General features: G+C 34.8%; 1 protein-coding gene across 1 annotated transcript in view; it reads right to left on the bottom strand.

Moving 5' to 3' along the window:
* Rpn1 (regulatory particle non-ATPase 1) overlaps window positions 1–20,629 on the bottom strand; it is a 283,451-nt gene that overhangs the window by 141,997 nt on the left and 120,825 nt on the right. Inside the window, exon 10 of the mRNA XM_090372974.1 lies at window positions 9,404–9,510. Within this exon, the coding sequence (XP_090229100.1) occupies window positions 9,404–9,510 (107 nt within the window). The remainder of the gene's footprint in view (window positions 1–9,403; window positions 9,511–20,629) is intronic.

Here is a 20,629-nt window from a genome sequence, read left to right as displayed (position 1 = left end):
CCATCATCAATCATTCATAAATACAGAAAACAATAATGGACGCAACACTGAACCCTGAGGGACTCCACTAATAACATTAGTCCATAATGAGAAGTGTCCATTGATTACTACTCTCTGTCTTCCCCTCCCTCAACCATCCCTTTATCCATAGCAGCAATTTGCCTCCAATGCCACACTGCTCCAATTTGTGCAGCAGTCTTCCATGTGCAACAGTATCAAAAGCCTTTCTAAGATCCAAATATATAATATCAAAGTTATTCCCTGCATCCAGTTCTTTTGTGACTGCATCATAATATCCAATCAAATTGGTCAGGAAAGACTTTCACTTAACAAAACCATGCTGTGTCCGAGCTATAACTGAAGTCTTATCTAGATGATCCTGCAGTGCTTCTTTAATCAGTGCCTCCATTAATTTTCCTAGAACAGAAGTTAAACTCACAGGTCTATAATTACTTGTGTCAGCCTTTGATCCTCCTTTGTGAATTGGGGTCACATTTGCACATCTCCAGTCTATGGGTATCTCCCCTGAGTCCAAGGAAGCTCTCATAATTATGGCCAAGGGTTTGCTTACTTCCTTTGCTAAGGGTTTGCTTACTTCCTCCTTTAATATAACTGGATAGATCCCATCCACCCCAGGTGCCTTTCTTGTGTTTATCTTCAACAATTTCTCCTCCACTTTACTTTCAATTATTACAAGATCATCTAGCTCACAGCCAGTGTTTACTTCATCTATGGCATTCCCCTTCCTGAATAACTCCTCATGTGTGAATGTCGATGCAAAATATTCATTTAGTTTGTTAGCTACCTGAGCAGGATCTTCAACAGTTGAACCATCGATATCAACTGGACCAATCTGATTCATCCCCTTCCTTCTAGAGTTTACATAAGTAAAGAACTGTTTGCTGTTTTTCTTTGCATCCTTTGCCTAAGATTTCTCATAATTTGCCTTCGCCTGCCTAACCTCCTTTGTAACTTGGTTACAGACCAGCTTATTATCTATCATAGGCTTCTGTGTCACGTGTTAATTTATATGTATCCCATGCATTTTACTTCTCTGTCATATGTCTCATTAGTTCATCTGACATCCATTTAGGCCTAAATGGATGTCAGATTAAATTAAAATAACATATTTGAATAAAATTAGATTTATCAAACTAATCAGTTCCCTCTCTGGGGCTCTTCAGAGAAAATTAAACTAGATACTTTTAAAATTAAATAATTAAATCATAACATTTTATGCACCTCAAACACAGATCATTCCACAATTAAGTTCCTAGGATAACAATAGCTTTTAGTAACAAAAAATTAATACAGTGGATAAAATGGTGAGGAATGGTAACAAAACGAAGTTGAAATTAATAACAGAGTTCACAGGAAGCATGATTCCCATTTTTAAGAAATGCATACATTTCTTAATTATCTATGGTCTAAGTCAAACTGGTCTATTTTGAGATTGTCATTTAGCTTCATTCCAAAGTCTGAAAAGTAATGATCAAATTTCAGCAGTCTATCCAGGTTTTAAATTAACTTCTGGTGAATTCTGGAGGTCAGTTATTAAAAACTGAACACCAATGAAATTCTAGATATCAAACAGGTATAATTCTACCATCAGTTGTTTCACTATAAATTTAATCTTCTTTATTGAAAAATGGTATATTTCCTCAGAAGCTAAGATCTATCCAAATTTCCCACCACCCTAAACAGCGTATTGGGAAATCAATCACTTGTATGATCTGTTTCTTTCTTCACAATGAAGCCAAGGAAACTCTTTACAGATGGCTCCAATGTAGGACATGGTGCATTTATTTACTCAGTATTCAAATGCAAAAAAACAGCACCACCTCTCTAAAGAGAAGTAATATATGCTACTCAAAGAAAAGTTCAAGGGTAAACCAGCTTCAATTATAAGCTCATTCAAACAGCTGTATGGGTTTAAGCTTTTTATACAATTTAACAGTAACAAACCAAAACTGAAAAGACAAAAGGCTGTTGTCTTTTCAACAACAAAAGTATATAAGGTGCAATGGTGTGGTAACAATAAAAATCCCTAAATGGATACTTGGGAAGATGACACACCATTAAAAATAAACAGCATTTTACTTGACTTTGAAGTTCTTTTTATTTTGGTGTAATTATGAGGTTCATTGTTTGCCACATCAACTGCTTAATCCACATGGTGTGGACTAACAACAGCCTTAATTAAAGAAACCTTTAAGAGCTCATCCAGTATCCAGTGGGATTTAGTATCAGTATTAATAGCAGCAATGATGCAAGAAAGTAAGCATATACATCAGCCAAAAAAAAAAAAAAAAAAAAAAAAAAAATCCCAATTTCACCAGCCTATCTTCTTCTAACCACATGTCACATTCATTCTTAAATTTATTCAAACTACCCACTTCCACAACACCAAATGGAAGCTTGTTCTAACAATCAACTATCTGTTGGCAGACAAATTTCCACTCATAAATCCTGCAGTCATCCTTCCTCAGTTTGGATTTATGTCCCCTCGTGTGTACTCTGAGCAAGAGGAAGGAAGGAATTTCATCGGCATTTAGCTTACTGAAACCATTCTAGGCACCTCACAGGTACCTAGTCTCCAGATGTGCAATTTGCTTTTCCTCAGTAAGAGCACCCCTTTGATCCCCTTACTAAACTCACTGCTCTTCTCTGCATCCATTCAAAGAGATCAACACCCTTCCTAAAATGAGGCCTCCACACAGTACCAAAGACGAATCTTAAACACTACCTTTTATAATGGGATAATCACTTCCTTATCCTTGCTGGCAAAATTCCTGAACAGTATATCATTGACAAAACTCCATGAGCTGTCTAAGCAGCTCATCTGCACTGTTCAGAGAATTCTGTGTCTATATTTTTCCATTATCTCTCATCTCTCTCATATCTTCTTCCCCATTATCTCTCATCTCTCTCATATCTTCTTCCATATCATTCTCTCCCACATCTTTTCCATTCTTCACTAATGCGAGTATCGTACCACACAGTTGGTACATATGGGATTATTGCTATCCATGTGTAATAGTACTAACCTTGTAATTGTAAATGTTAAACTTCAACTGCCACTTCTCAGCCCTGTGATCTTATTGCAGTAGCAAACCCCGATTACTGTCATTAACCACACTAGAACCTTCGTTTCATCCACAAACTTAGATTTCAAGCCTCACATGCCTTCATTGATAATATTTAATGTCTAAGTTTGCAGACGATACAAAGGTTGGCAGGGTTGTTAAGGACACTACTGACACTATGCTGCTGCAACAGGATCTGGAAAGGTTGAGCAGATGGGCTTAGAGGTGGCAAATGAAGTCTAACATTCACAAATGTAAAGTACTACATATGGGAAACAGTAACCCCAGAGCAATGTATCAACTCTGTGGTACTACACTGAAGTGGTAGAGAATGAAAAGGACCTGGGGGTAATTGTGCAGGCAGATATGAAGTTCTCTGAGCAGTGCAGACGGGCTGCAAGAGTAGCTCATGGTGTCTTGTCAATGATATACAGGAATTTTTCTAGCAGGGATAAGGAGGTGATTATTCCCTTGTATAAGGCAATGGTCAAGCCACACCTTGAGTACTGTATACAGGTCTGGAGGCCTCATTTCAAGAAGGATGTAGAGCTGCTGGAACGAGTACAGAGAAGGGCAACAAGATTAGTGAATGGAACAAAGGGGTGCTCTTACAAAGAAAGGCTTAAGTTTGCAAATTAGTGTCTGGAGACTAGGCACTGTTGAGGTGATCTGATAGAGGTGTATAAAGCCTTGAATGGTTTGAGCATGCTCAATGCCAATGGGATTCTTCCTCTTGCTCAGAATAATCACTTGAGAGGGCATAAATTCAAACTGAGGAAAGACAGATGTAGGATAGATGTGCGGAAATTTGCCTTTAGCAGGTAGTTGGTTGGTGGAACAGACTTCCATCCCTTGTTGTGGAAGTTGATAGCCTAAATAAATTTAAGGCTCAGCTGGAAAGGTATTTCGAACGAACGGAGGGGTGAAGTGGGAGTAGTTTTTTTTTTTTTTTTTTTGGCTGATGCTGCATAAGCTTACTTTCTTGCATCATATGCCTCTACTAATGCTAATGCTATTAGTAGAAGAATAAGAGAAATTTACCTCAATATGATATGTAGAACACTTCTGTATGACATTCTCCAGATTTTAAAACAAATATAAAATTAATGCAAAATTATTACAGTAATAAAATCAATTAAAAAATTTTAACGTAAATTTCGAAAAATGAATTTCCTTCCTGAAGCTGAAGGGACTTTGACCATATGTCTTGATCACAGGAATAGAGATAACGTGGAGTATATGGAACCAAAATCTTAAATAGAGAGATTATTTGTCTTCACGCATGCATGTAAAAGACCACAAATTGAAGATTAGATATGGATGGCGAATGGTAATATAATTCTCATGTAATGTAATTTCGATGGTTTCTGCAATTAATAGTCTAGTATAATTACATTGGACATGAAGTATTTTGGCCTCGTTGAATAAAAATGTATGGGTTTCATTAACGGCACGAAAGGCCAATTCTGATGATGTAAACTGAGGATGCATGCTGCTGTACTCTCGAATCCAGCTTGCACAAGTTGAGCCCTGGTAAGACAAGTCGCAATCACTGCAAGAAATGTTGTATACCAGGTCATTTATTTGTGTTGCAAAAGAGGAAAGGACTGAGCAACTGTTCAGTATAGCATGCAATTTCTGTATTGGTCTGGCCACAATTGTAAATCTGGTATCTTTAAAGAATCGGATAAGCTGTTTGTGCCACTGTTCAACATATGTGGCAGAAATAAAGTAATTTTTGATGTTACTATTGTTGGTTGGTGTAGTTTTTTGTATTCTATTCTTAGCTTGTACTCTAATTCAGTTTATTGTAGCAAGGGGGTAACCACTGTTTAAGAATCTGCTGGTTAATATCTGTATTTCCGAGTCCAAAGCAGGTTCAATTGTTAAATATTTATAGGCATTTAGGAATTGATTAAAAATAGACCTTTTGTAGGTGAATGGTTGATAGCTGTCATAATGCAGCAGCATACCGGTGTTTGACGGTTTACGATAGATGTTAAATTGGACTTTATTTGTGTCCCGAGTAAGCATGAAATTTAGAAAATTAAATGACCATTTCAGTATTTGCCTTTTCCAATGTAGAATTGAGTCTAGGATGAATATTAAAAGAATGTAAAATGTCTTGTCATCTAAATACCTCCCATAATATGTGATACAGGGTAGAAAAAGTGCCAAAGGTATACACTCTATCATTGAGAGGTAGACCTCTGACATTAAGCTACTTAGACTCAATCCCATTGGCAAACCAAAAATTTGTTTATATTTTTTAATTAATTGAAAAATTTCTTTAATAGGAAGCTTCGTATAATTAAATTAGTATAGAATTATTATTTAACATATCCCAAAGAATATTTAATGTGTATTCAACATTTACATACATACATACTTTGTTATATATAGCACTATATATAACTTTTCAGAAAGCACTATACAGCAGGCCCCCGTTATAACGCGGTTCGCTTTACGCTGATTCACTATAACGCTGTTCTTATATTATAACCCCTATCTGACTATAACGCTGTCACAGATCACTATGACGCTCTTTTACAGATTGCATGTTTGACATATTTAATGAAATCGTTTCATTTGATGGAGACGATAGCTTGAAAATGAATAGCAAAACGGCATTAAAACGTTTCCCACGCTCAGTGAAATTTTCTCGCACCCAAATTTAATTGCAGTACAGCAACTTGTTACGTAGTTCCGAGATCAACATTTTAAAAAATGATCAAGTATATTGCTTGTAATATTTGCGTTATATGCATTTATCCGAAGTCTAGTCGTCACTCAGTACCATATTAGACATCGTGCAAAACGGACAGTTTACTTGAACATTGTATCATAATTAATGCAACCAATGCAGTTACATTTTCGAAGAGTTAATAATGGCTGATAAGAATGAAAAAGCAACAACGTTCTGAGCGCAGTACAAAGACTATAAATGTAAGAAAAAGACTGAATTTGAAAATCAAATTAGACGTTTTGAAGCGAATCGATTCCGGTAGACAAGCGGATGTGTGCCATAATTTAGGACTTGCAAGTTTAACTGTAAGAACAATTATAAAAAAATAATAATTAATTTTAGCAGCGGGAAAGATAGCTGTTCCACTGCAAGCAACTAGGGCTAGGCTGGCTATTAGGATTGAAATGGAAAGACTTTTAACTAATTTTACTGAAGATAATATCCAATGCAGAATTCAGTTAAGTTAAATATTATTTAAAAAAGAGAGAGAGAGAGAGAGAGAGAGAGAGAGAGAGAGAGAGAGAGAGAGAGAGAGAGAGAGAGAGAGATTAACCAATATGATGATCTGAAGAAAACTCATCTAAAAAAAAAAAGTGGAACCATTTAAAACTAGTAGGGCTGGTTGAATAGATTTAAAATCCAGGGCAAAGCCGCAAGTGCAGAAGAAGCCGAAACTTTCAAAAAAGAACTTGTTAAAATTATTGAAGAGGGATATTATGTGTTATACTTCTCAACAAGTTTTTAACATAGATGAAGCAGGACTTTCGTGGAAACGAATGCTTAAAAGAAGTTTCATATTGAAAGAAGAAAAAAACATGCCAGGTTTCAAAGCGGCGAAGGATCGGTTGACTTTATTGTTGGGTGGTAACGCTGCGGGGGATTTAAAATTAATACCCCTTTTATTTTATTTGGAAGAGGGCCAAAATTCAACCCAAAATCGACACATTTTTCATGATTAAAATCATCAATTAAATTAAATCAATTTAGATCAATTAAATTTATGATTTTAATTGGAATTTTAAGTTTAATTTTGATACGTAAGTAGTTACCACATAATTATATACGTATGTAATGCAGAATATTTTATATGTACAAATATTTGAATATTAAATATTTTGACCGACATTTGTGCATCTTTTCACTACCGTTTATTATTGATTAGGAAATATCCTATGGCACCGACTGCAACTCACAAATACATGTTACCTTATGGGAATGCGGCGCTCGCTTAGCGTGGATTCACTTAGCGCTCTGTTTTTACGGAACGAATTATCAGCGTTAAGCGGGGGTCACCTGTATATAACTTTTCAGAAAGCACTATATATAGTGATATATAGTGATATGTAGTATACAAAGTAACATCTAGTGAGAATGAATTATCATTATCGTCGAGTCTACAGTCCTTAAAGGTTATTAAATAATGTATCATAGTTTTTTATCCCAAATTGTATCGCATGTCTAAAGGGCTTTATAGTACTATATTATATAAATGTGTTGTTAAGGATGAAAAAGCCGAGTTCCTGTAAGAAACGATAGGGCAAACAGGAAATCTGGTTTTATGCAATTTTACCTGGCCAAAAAGTGCTGGGATGTTGTATGTTCTGGCCTTCAATTCCTTTAACTGAGACATAGTAAGGTAGTCATTTTTTCGATAAGTGGTTAATGTTTTATTGAACTGATTGACCAAACTGGTAAATAGTACCAGGTCTGCTTCAAGATAAGTGGAGATATCCGATATAACTGAATCCAACTTATTAACCTTTGGATAAAAGTGAAATCTGACCCTGTATACGCCCGTATGTGCCTACATATCAACTTGTAACCTGTTGATATGTAGGCACATTGCACGTTGGATGAATGGGTGTTCGAGACCTAGCTGAAGCATTCTGATTGCACGTAAGCACATGGGGGGGGTTGTAAATGAACTTGTATGCACTTGCCCAGATGCTCGCAAGAATGTGTTTGAATTTGAATACGTTCTATGTTGTATTGAAATACAACTTAGAACATATTGAGTATCATAGCTCTGTTTTATACTAATTGATAATATTAATTAGTATAAAACAAAATTAGTATAAAAGAAAACAATGAATTCTGTGAGCTCCACTAAATAACAGTAGTCCAAGAGAAGCAGTGATAACTACTTTTGATAACCATCTATTGACAACCAGTCTTCTACCACTCAACCACTTCCTTATCCATAGCACTAACCACCCCAAATGCCCCCCCTGCTCCAATCGTTTATGAAATAAATTTCAGAAAGCTTCTTTGAACTCTATGATTTCCTCTACCTTCAACATCTGTTTTCCGAACATTCCTTCACATAATTCCCTGAATAATTCTTCAGTCTTCTCAACCTTCAATTCATGTATACAGGTTCTAATATCTTTCATGTTTGGGATTTTCATAAAAACAAAAACTGATCAGATGATTAAGACCTTTCCAATTGAGTTAATACAAGCGAAGAACCCATTATAGTCACGGAGAATAACAGTTAGGCAACTCATAGCAATTACCTCATAATATGAGAGTATTATGTGGTCATAATACCATGCAGGACTACTTTGTTTTGTAATCCACCAAGTTAGAAATAGATAGTATTTTCTTCCTCTTTGAGAAAGTGATAATTATTTTCAGGTAATGTGAAGGTGACCATTAGTGAAAGCCTTACAATATGAGAGGTTATAATACCAGGTAAGAGACTTTTGTCTTCCCAGCACTAGACTGCTTTGCTGTAGTCTAATTCTATGAAAAGTGTATACAAGTACTGCTGTTTGAAAAAAAGAGACCGATCCCTCCCCATGACTAATCCACCAGTGATGGAAATTTTCACTCAGCAAAGCCTTTGTAAACTTTCATAATATATCATGCTGGTAACACACCTTTAACTGAAGAAAAACTATCACATATACTTTCCAAAATGAAAGCTGTTTTTTTTGGTGGAACTCTGCATATATTCAGAGTAAAATTTTGTAAAATCATATAAACCATACATAATTATTTGTGTTAAAGTGACTTGTGCTAAAAGTATACAACAATGCTAGAATTTAGCATTGTTAAATAATGCTAAATTTAACATTGCTTAAATTTAGCATTATTTATCACAATATAATTGTATAATTATATTGTGATATAATTATACAATTAATTATATAATTAATTATATAATTATACTGCTACATAATCACAAATTGCATTACAGCAAAATTATGAAGGATCAAGTTTCTCACAATCAAGAGCCACTAGCATTGAAGAAATCAAAAAGAACCAAACAAAACATAAGGCTGAAGACTAAATCACAAATGTTACACAAGTGCCATTTACTGCTATGTCAGTGGAAGTGCATTGTTTCATCTTCTGTTCACTACTATATCAAACAGAAGGCAGTCATCTGTTTGTATGTGTGTATGTATTTCTTTTTAAAGACCATTCACCTGTAATCGACTGGCTATTGCTCACTTTGTTTTTCTCCCCAAGAGATTCAATAATGCAATGACCTTGTTTAAATCTATGATTTATAAAAGAATGCATTTATTAAAAAAAAAAAAAAAAAAACCAAAGAAAGACTGACCTTGATATAATCCTCAGAAGAATAAAGATATTTGTCTATTTGTGTCAATCCGCCATCTACATCCCACAGCAGTATCAAACCAAGTGATGCAGTAGCACTAAGCATACCTATTTATATTTAAAAGCATTATTTTTTCAGATTATTTTCCAGAGACTAAATTTTGAAAATAAAAACAAAGATGATATATGACTAAATTTACAGGCTTACCAAATAGCTAGATTTGTATCACACATACTCTATAACCCATATCCTGCTCTTGACAAACAGAATACTTAATGCTCAGTTAATGTACACTAACCAGACATTGAACTTGCCGATATATGTTCCCAAAGATATGCAAAAAAAAAACTGATTTTTTTAAATGAAATTTTAATAAATACAATTACTGTAACATACCTGATAAACTAATTCTGTTTGAAAAATTTATTCAAACAGAGCTGACAAGTTGCCTTCTTTTCATCATATAGAATCTAATAACAAAACAGTAAATCAAAGGTCGGACAACAGTACTGTTTCTTTTTATATCAGGATCAGAATTCATTATTACTCTTATTATCACTTCCACCTTAACCGTATCCCCGTCCGCTGGGGTACGTACCAGCCCCAACTGGGTTCAGCAAGTTAATTCTATAATTTTTACTCTAATTACAGAGCTGAAACTCGCTATAGTTGGAGCCAGAACTGTTTTCTTGAATTTTCCCACTTAAATTTTCAAAACCTTCTATTGAATTTCACGCAAATGACAAAAATGTGACATCAAGTATGCAATTTTTTAGGCATTTTTCAATTAATTTTTTTACCCCCGCCCTAACCAGCCTAGAGCTTATGAAACCCGACACTTGATTCGTTTCTTGGTGTAAAGCGCGCGAATTTCTTTTTACGGAGAGGAGCAGTTCTCGTAAACAACTCCGCGTGAATACGAGTGAAGCGTGGGAGGTATATATCACGTCATCAGTAAGGGAGAAGTGTAAATAAACAAAAGACGAACAGGAGCTACTGTTTTTGACCTAAGAAGCAATAAAGCCATACAGTACCAATAACAGTTTATGGAAGGTGAACAGATCGTATATCCTATCTTCAACGTGTATTGCTCCTACGAACAGAAGATCAAGGAAATTCATCTGTTGGAAACGGGAAAAACTGGTGTAAAACTGATAGTTCACTGCATTATACTGATATATCACAGATAACACTGCAATGCGCATTTGATAAAAAAAAAAAGTTTGCTTCATTGTAATTGTTTTTAGTAAACAATATCAGAACAGCAGTTTCCTGGGTTTGATCTTCTAACCAAATTTCGAGAAAATATTTCTATTTATAGCTGCGTTATAAACTTCTAAACTTCGAAACTGGTGCATCAAAAGAAAGAAAAAAAAATCATCCGCTATGAATTTCTTTCTTTCTTGAAATGTGTATTGTTCATATTTGTGAACTGCAATATTTGTAACAATACAAAGCTAACAGATTACAATAAAAAGTATCGTTAGAAGATATTTGCTTGTTACGCTTTGATGTCATCGCAAAGGGAGAAATTCTGTTTTAGCTCAGAAGCCGAATAAATTGACTATCCACGATCATAATGCTGTTCTGAACTGCAAAAAAAAGATAAACTCCGCTGACAAATAGACTTACTCCCCATCACTTTTATTGTTTTACTGTGGTTTTTGGCAGATGAGTCGGTGACCTAAATGAGTGCGGTTTCTTGTATTTTCTCTCTCTCTCTCTCTCTCTATTTCGGGATCTCTGACCGGTGGTCATCGCGTAATATAAACAGAAAATTTGTTTGTCGGAATGATGCCCATCAATCATCAACTCTTTTACCGACCTTCTAATGTATGTTGTGTTCAAATAATCCACTTTGCGAAATTCGAAAGTGCTACATCAATTAGGAGCAAAAACGGTTTCCCCCAACATAATGAATTACTTTATATGTATAATAATGATTTTACTGACTGGAAGGTTTTGGTTTTTGGTTTGGTATTTGGATTTTAGGAGCATTAGCAACTAAGGCCATATTGCTCCGGGATATGCGGTGGTCATTCCCTGACCTTTCCGCATCGTCCGTATTTGGTGGTGACGGGCTCGAACCCCGGTCTAATAATCAAGAAGCGTGTGCTACGCACTGCTGCTCCTTCCCACCTGGCTACGGAGGCGCCTCTGACTGGAAGAAAGTGTCCAAATAAAACAATTGTACAAGGCGAAAACATGCGGTCACTCAAAGGATAAGCAATACAGCGATGTTTGAAATTTATAATGCAGTTCACTAGCTAATATTTCCAGAGGAATTATTCTGGATTTTTTATCAAATGAGCACCAGAACAAAATCGGACTAATTAGTAATTCCGCATCCTAGGATGAACTGACTAATTAGAACTCCAGCATCTGTGATGCAACGTCGTGCACACCGATATCGTTTGCTACAGCAATAATATAAAGAAACGAAGCAAAATATTGTAACAGAGCTATAATGCAAAATAATGTTAGAAAGTAAAAATGCGAAATATTGTTCTCTAAAACAATTGCAGTTTCAGCATCCTAGGATGAAGTTGACTTAGAGCTGCAATGCTGTTTTTTTTTTATTATACTGTTTTTTACTGTTTGTGAGCTTATGTGTGTGTTCCGTATTGTGATGTTGTATTTGGGCATTCTGGCTACCTGGAAGCAGCGATCACCTGGACGACTGCCTCCAGGTACTCGTCCCTAGCAGGAGGGCAAGATCTCCCCTACTAACTGCACGCCCTCCTCCCTGGGGAACTACTAGTAGTAGTAGTGGCATGTGATGCAAGAAAGCAAATGTATGAGCTTATGCAGCATCAGCCAAAAAAAAAAAAAAAAAGTTTCCCAGGGAGGAAAGAAAAACTTGTATAAGATGAAGAGAGGGAAGGAGAAAAGAGGAGAAGCACTATCCCGGCCCAGGGAAGCCCCAATCCAGGATGGATTGCTAGAATAACACAAGAAAAAAAAAAAAATAATAATATAATAATAAATAAAATAAATGAAAGTTAACGCTCTGGACCTTTGACAATCTCTTGGCCTTCTGCCCACCAAAAGGGTATTTTTTATTTCTCTCTCTCTCTCTCTCTCTCTCTCTCCAGGGTCGGACTGGAAAGGGTGGACTCAATCCCCTAAGGAGTTTTTTCCCCCTCAAGTGAAAGAAGGGAATTGGAAATTTCATGAAAATGAACCCTGTTTTTCTTCATTCGGTGAACGGCTAGTCTGTCAGCGCAAGAGAAGTGAAATTACATTTGCAGCTCAGAATGGAATTCAAACATTAAAACACGTGACATTTTATGGTGAATTTTTCGGGCGTTGTGTGATAATGAAAATTCAATTTTTCTCTGGAAATTTTTTGATGATATCAAATGCATATCAAGGAAATATTGAAGTATTCAATAACAATTACTTACAATTTCCCAATCCCTCACTACGAGTAACGGATTGTTCTCACAATCGCATTTGTTTGTACACCAGTGAGATGCATGTGAAGTTCCTTCGATATCAGTTTTCGAAGTTTATAACGCAGCTATGAATAGAAATATTTTCTTGAAATTTCGTAAGAAGATCAAATATACATCCATGAAACTGCTGTTCCGATTTAGTCCTCTAGAAACAATTACAATAAAGCGAACACTTTTTTTTTTTATGAAATGCGCATTGTAGTGATCAGTTTTACGACAGTTTTTTTCTTTCCGCTTCCAGTAGATGAATTTCCTTGATTTTTTTTTTTTTGTAGATAATACATATTGAAGAAAGGAAATGCAATATTTTAGTTTTTCGAAACCAATTCGTTGCAATTCTTTCGTACAACGATTACGAAAAGCAATAAAGGTACTGTTGTGAGTGAGCCATGCAAATTAGTGTTCGCAAATAATGATGCTCAACTGTTTGTTTTCCACGAAAGTTGTTTACAGTTTCATTTTCTCCTTCGATCACCTTGGTAACGATAATGACGTAAGCTTGACCAGTCAATTATCTCTCTGCGTGCGTTGATTCGTTTTAGCCAGAGGCGCCGAGCTGACGCGCAAATTTTTGAACTAATGAAGTAATGCGTTTTATTTTCAAAGCTTGGATCTTGTTTTGCCGACATCAAAATTTAATAAATTGAAATGTGATCGTACATTTTTGCTGTTTTAGAGTGAATTAATAGTTTTTGCTGAGCGCTAAAGGTAGGAAATCAAAGAATATATTTCTGTTTATGTATATTGAGAGTTTCAATTTGGAAAATTGAGTAGAAATTATGAAAATTATTAGTTTTCTTCAGGGGGAGCAACTTTCGAGTTAGGGTTAAAAATTAGACAAAAACAGGGCGGACCAGGCTCGGGTTAATCACGATTTTTCTTAAATGTGTGAGGTTCAGGCTTTTTGAAGAGTTACTAGAGATTAACATCACTACCATTTGTTTCTTTAGTTTGCATTTGTGCTTGCAACTGAAGCAAACCATTGGTCATGAGGTCTTCTCTATGAGAGCCAGCAATTCATTTGCAACTCCAGTATCCACTTTCAGGTTAAAGTATCTCACTATGTCTGAAAGTTCTTTTGTGATATTTTGACTTTTTTTTTTTTTTTCAAGGTCACTATATCTTTCCATTTTGCAGCAATGTTTCTCACTGCCAAAAGGATGTCATACTCCTTCCACAACTGCATAAGAGTTATTACTTCCTTCCCAACAGTAGCAGAAATTAGTCTGAGTCATATTTATTCTCAAATAATACTATTTGAGATTAGCTTATTAAAGTAAAAATGACCACTTGATCCATAGACTTTTCTACTCAGAGGGTGTCCCTGGAACACCCTCACTTTGTTTTCTCTTTTCACTCATCTGAAAAATATGGTAAAAGCAATTCTTCAAATTATTATTCACTAAAACTATGAAAACTGAGAATGCTTAACAGAAGCAGCTATGTGCTTGGGACAACTAAAATGACAGCAAAAGCAAAACTTAGTTCTGTTTCACTTCCAAATTTATAAAGCACATTAGATTCTAATCTTATAAATTTTCTGCTCATAAGCTGAACAATCATGGGAATCAAGAATATACAATTACTGTAGTCAATTACTAGGATAATATCACAGTGCAGCAAATATATGTGAAAATGTATGTAACTATGGATATATGTACCAGAAAAATGGTATCAATATGAAATGTAGGTATCATCAGATGCACACTAACCAGATGTGTGATAGCCAAGTGTTTACATGTACATTTAAAATCTAAATTGATTCAATAATGCAATGGCCTTATACAAATTATTATACCTGTAATATATCCATAATTTTATCTTTTCTCCGAAACCAATGCAAAAATATACATCAACTAGATATCTATTCACAGTTCTACTCCATGAGTAACTATTTTTCTTCATATAATCTTCTTCTGTTCTTAGAAACAATTTGCTCTTTTTCTATTTTTCCTGAAAAATTACATCCTGAAAAAAATTCAAGTTCAACTTCAAAAAAATTTTTTGGTTCTTCATCACATTCACTGAAGAGACACCAGAAGGACAAAGCCAGTACTAGATCATTAAAGGTGCAAATAACATTTCACATTGGGGAATTATATAATATACACATTACATTAAATTTCCGATGTATTCAATTATAAAAATAATATACTTCAGAGTTAGAAACTTCTATAATGTACTCAAGAAGTGTTTACCAAACCGTCACCATGCAATATTCACATGATGGGTGGATGTGGGATGAGATTTGTGTGGCAGTACTTTTTAAAGGGGAGATGGATACATAGCAGTAATGGGTTAAACCTATCAAAATGTAATTTAATATAAGGATCCTAAGTCTTTGCATTATAAAAAGGATTGGACCTGCTGAAAGAAACTTATAGTAATGTGGGTAAACTGGCTGAGACTATGGAATTTGAATTAAACCTTCTCATGGAGCAAGAGAACACAAGCTGAAAAAAATCTAGTGTTGCTTTGACTTTTCCTTTTTGAGTAAGGTTCAAATATCTGAAACATAATTTCAATTATAATTGTATATTACTCAACATCACATTCTGCCACTGTTGTAATAGCCAATGTTTCTGTTCTCTGCACTAGGATAGACAGTGACGTGCGCTGCTGGGAGTGGTTTCAGATGAGCAGCTGCTCATATCAAAACAGTGTTACTTTAGTTACATTACATTACACAGACGTTGTTTTACAAGTAACAAGTTCACGAAGCCTGGAGTAAGGCATTAATTATATCAATGTATGATAAAGGCACTAAAACTTAATACAAAAATTACAGAAAAATTCCATTCTTTAGTGAAAAATTTTAGGAAAAATTTATGCAAATATCTTAGCAAAGAGGGTTAGAATTTTTGAATATAACCTTGGAAAAGAACAGTCAGGTTTTAGGCCAAACAGATCATGCCAAAATCAAATATTAACACTAAGAAAAATTATAACAGTCATGGGAATACAAAATAATCTGTATTTAGCAATTTGTGGATCTCGAAAAGCATACAATAAGCATGTGGAAATCAGGGGATCACATCAATTAGATGAAAGAATTTGTTGTAACACAGTTCAGTGTACTAGACAATTTGGTTTTTTTGGGGTAGGGGGCTTTCTTTGGAAGTCCCCACATTTCTATTTATCTGATTTTAATGAAATTTGGGCGAGTTCAACAAATCTTTTTAAAAGAGCCAAATATAAAATTACGTGAAGTTCCATCCAGTGCAAGTCTTGTAATTATTATGCAGAGTGAGAGACAAAGAAAATAATTACTGGATTTCTATAGCTCAAATTTTAATAAAATTTGGAAGGGCTCAATCAATAATAAAATTTGGAAGGACAAATCATTCTGGAAGAGCCAAATATAAAATATGAAAATCCACCTATAGGAGTAGAGTTATTACATGCATATGGACTGAAGACACAGACATGAAGACAATGGCACTTTACATATATATGCTAATGCAACTGAAAAACAAGGATGGTTAGTGCACTCTGTCAAAAATATGAACCATTCCACAATCACTAAATTAAACATATACAGTACAGAAAGTTAAAATTTAGCATTTTCAGTCATGCTTTGTCATACACTGAATTCTCTCAAATAAAATTCACCAAACTGTTGCAGCCACCAATTGTGTTTCACCACATTGCCATAGCCACCACAATATCATGGATCAAATTGTTTCATACACTAAAAACTGTCATACACCAAACTGTTGCATACAGAAAACCACTGGCAACTTGTCATGATAGGAATAAAGATTATTTATCTAATTGTCATGGACTGAACATACAACAACAAATGCCAACCGAGCTAGCCGGGTGGGTAAAGTGCCTGCCTGGCAACCCAAAGGTCGTGGGTTCGAATCTCGCCTCGGGCTTGGATCAGAGTAGAAAATGCAAAATCCTTGGGAGGTGCATTATGGCCACAGAAGCTGATGTGGCAACAACTAACAAAAAAAAAGAAAAAAAACAACAACAAATTATCTTACATGAAATGACATGCATCCATCGACATTTTTTTTTCAATATTCAGTAAATAATGGCATAAGGGACAATCTTTTAATAGGAATAAAAAGTCTGAATAAAAATGGTAAATCTAGAGTGAGGATTAAAGGAAGCATTGGAAAATGTTTAGAGTTAAACTTGTTTGTAGTGAGGTAGGATCGCACCTAATCAGCACTACTCTTTTTAATTTTAACAGATCATTTAATAATATGAATGTAAGTTACTGATAAAGTTTAATGTTAAAGATGTAAAAACTGATCACTATTTATTATATGTGTATGATATTGCACTGTTAAATAACTGCTTGCAAGATTTTCAAGAAGCTTGAATAAATTACATAAAGGATCTAGAATACTTGGAAATAATTATATATGTAGTTACATACATGATATTAATATGATAATATAAAAATTATCATATAGTATGATTTAATTAAAAGGGGTCTACACTGTTTATTTTTAGGCTATTTGTCATCTGGACCTCTTTCAGGTGCATTAGCACATGCATAAAGCCTTCACCATGTCTGTCTGTCTACAGGTAATAACTCAACTCCTAGTGGATGGATTTTCACAGCTTTTATATTTTGCTTTTTTAGAAAGATTTATCAAGCCCTCCCAAGTTTCATTAAAATAACACCAAATGAATGGGCAATATGGCAGATGTACAGAAATGAAATGTTCTTGGTTTTCACATAAAACTGCATATATTAACTAACTTTTTATTATATTTGGGCTGAAATTTTTGAACTTGATGTTAAAAGTAAAGCAAGAATTACTTTTCAGATTTAACAATTTCTAAATTTAAAATTTTGCCTAATCAACTATTTCTCAATGAGAAAGTTATTTCCCATCCTCAGAGTAGTTTTAAAATGTTATTGGTGTACTGATTTTATTTGAATTAAAAAAACAAGTGCAATCGCTGTAAGTGTTGTATCTCTTCATTGGATCTACAAGTGGAAGAGAAATTGTTCAAGTTAAATTGTTAGGCATAAGAAAGGCAAATGAGATGGATGGGATCTATCCAATTATATTAACGGGGGCAGCAAAGGAAGTAAGCAAACCCTTAGCTATAATTATGAGAGCATCCTTGAATCCTGGCAGGCTGGAGATATGTGAACATATCGCAAATTAACAAAGGGGATCAAAGGATAACACGTGTAAACTGGTTTAAATAAGTAATGCAGGATCATCTAGACAATGCTGTAATTATACTTCACACACAGCATGGGTTTGTTAAGTGGAAATCTTGTCTGACCAATTTGAGTGGATACTACAATGTGGTCATAAAGGAACTGGGTGCAAAAAATAATTTTGATATCATATACTTGGATTTCAGGAGAGTTTTTGATACTGTTGTACATAAGACTGCTGTACAAAATTGGAGCAGTGTGGCATTGGAGGAAAATTGCTGCTATAGATAAAGGGATGGTTGAGTGAGAAAAGAGAGTGTGGTAATCAATGGACACTGCTCTTCGTGGAGTCCCCCTGGATTCAATGTTGTGCCCATTGTTGTTTTCTATATTTATCAATAATATTGATGAAGGCATCAGGCCTAATGTCCAAGTTTGCAGATGATAACAAAGGTTGTATCATATGCAAACATCGGCAAGGTGGTTAATGGCAGGACTAACAATATGATACTACAGCAGGATCTAGAAAAATTAGGCAAATGGGCTGAGAAATGGGAACTGAAGTTTAAAACTGACAAATGCAAATGCAAATCAATGTCAATGCTTAATGCAAATGGGTAGCAGTAACCCCAGAGTAATGTACCAGCTGTGTGGTACTACACTCAGGGTAGCGGAAAATGAAGATCTGAGGGTAATTGTGCAGTCAGATATGAAGTTCTCTGAACAGTGCAGACAGGCTGTAGGACAGCTCATGGAGTTTTGTCAATAATATACAGAAATATTTCTAGCAGGGATAAGGAGGTGATCATCCCATTGTATAAGGCAATGGTCAGGCCACATCTTGAATACTGCATACAGCTCTGGAGGCCTCATTTTAGGAAGTGTTGTTGGAACAAGTACAGAGAAGGGCAACAAGGTTAGTGAACAGAACCAACAAGTGCTCTTACCAAGAAAGGCTTCGGTTCTGCAAATTGCAGTCTGGAGACTAGGCACCCATGAGGTGTTTAAGGCTCTGAATGGATAGAGCAAGTGCAATGATGAGATTCTTCCTCAGACTATGACATTGAGGGGACATAAATTCAAACTGAGGAGGGACAGTTGCAGAATAAATGTGCAGAAGTTTGCCTTTAGCCAGTGGGTGGTTGACTGCTGGAACAAACTTCCATCGGTTTTTGTGGAATTTGACAGCTTAAATAAATTCAGGGAAGAACTAGACAAACTACTGGAGCGAATGGGTAGATGAAATGGATTTGATTTTTTTTTTTTTTTTGACGTAAAAATGTTTTTACTGGCGTTATTCCAAATATTTTGTAACAAAAAACTGTCATGCGAAAAGCGTTACGGAAGTGATGTCATGTTCAGCTTCTGCCAGAAGCGAATTATTGTAACTTGTATTGTTGTAATCATGCTTGTATGATGGCAACAACAATATATCTTCTACTGGACCAAATTTAATGAAATTTTGCACTGAGCTTCATCTTAACTCTATACTAGAGGGAAAACTTTCAAACCTCTGAAAATTGCAGTAGTTTTTCCAGGATAGTGGAAAATATGAACATGTGATCAAGAAAATTTTCTCATGTAATAAATGGGATAATATGGACACAGCATATCGTTGGAAAGCTAAGAAATTTAGAAACAGAAATATTAAGGTTTTAAGATACAAAAAACTTTCTGAAACTAAACTGGGAAATGCGTTAATTTGAAAACGCATCTGGTTTCAAGTCACCTGGTGTTTTCAGATTGAATGTAATTCTTTTCTTTAAAATTAAACTCTGAGACTGGAAAAGAGTTCCACACATTTATGAAAACATTCTTCAACTTGGACATGTCATCAGATTTTTCAATAAATACTACACATAATGGAACAACTATAGATGGTGTATTTAGCCGTGAACTAAAATCCCTTTAATGTAAAAATTATATATCCTACTTTAGTCATCACAGACCAATACTTTCAGTAACTGATATGTAATTATTATTAATAAAATAAAAACATTTTATATTATCTGTGAATTTTATTAATATCTGAAAATTAAAAAGTTTTTAATGCCTGCTGATGACTCTTAAATGTAAAACATGTTAAATATGCTAGCGGCAAGACACATTATGTACCTGGTACAGATTTTCTGTTTGGTTTTTTTTTTGTATATGCTTGTTTTCTTTCATCATTTTCCACTACAAATGCTGTCATTTGCCACTATTAATGCTAACTAGACTCAAGTGGATGGATTTTCATGAAATTTTATATTTTGTTCTATTACAACAATTTGTCAAGCATTACCAAATTTCATTATAATCAGACCAATAGGGATGTGGCACCTTATGGCAATTATTTATTTATTTATTTATCTTTTCATACATGTCACACAGGCTACCATACACCATATATTGTAGCTGAAGCACTTTATATTATCAGGTTGGTTTGTGATGAAAAATATTTTTGCTAGGCATTTTATCTTTTGAATCATATCTCCTTGTTTAACAAATAATACCTGCTTCAAAGTCATCTCCAATACCTTTGTCATTTTGAAGAACTAATTATTAATAATTAATCTTCCAGTTGCGTAGCTCCTCAGGGAGCTACATGACTGGAAGATTCATTAATTTCCTTCAACTGCATCAATCTCG

The sequence above is a fragment of the Mastigoproctus giganteus genome, chromosome 4 (genome assembly GCF_048544385.1).
Source record: "Mastigoproctus giganteus isolate SK-2022 chromosome 4, ASM4854438v1, whole genome shotgun sequence".
Taxonomy (NCBI): Eukaryota; Metazoa; Arthropoda; class Arachnida; order Uropygi; family Thelyphonidae; genus Mastigoproctus; species Mastigoproctus giganteus.
This window is presented reverse-complemented; position numbering and strand designations above follow the sequence as displayed.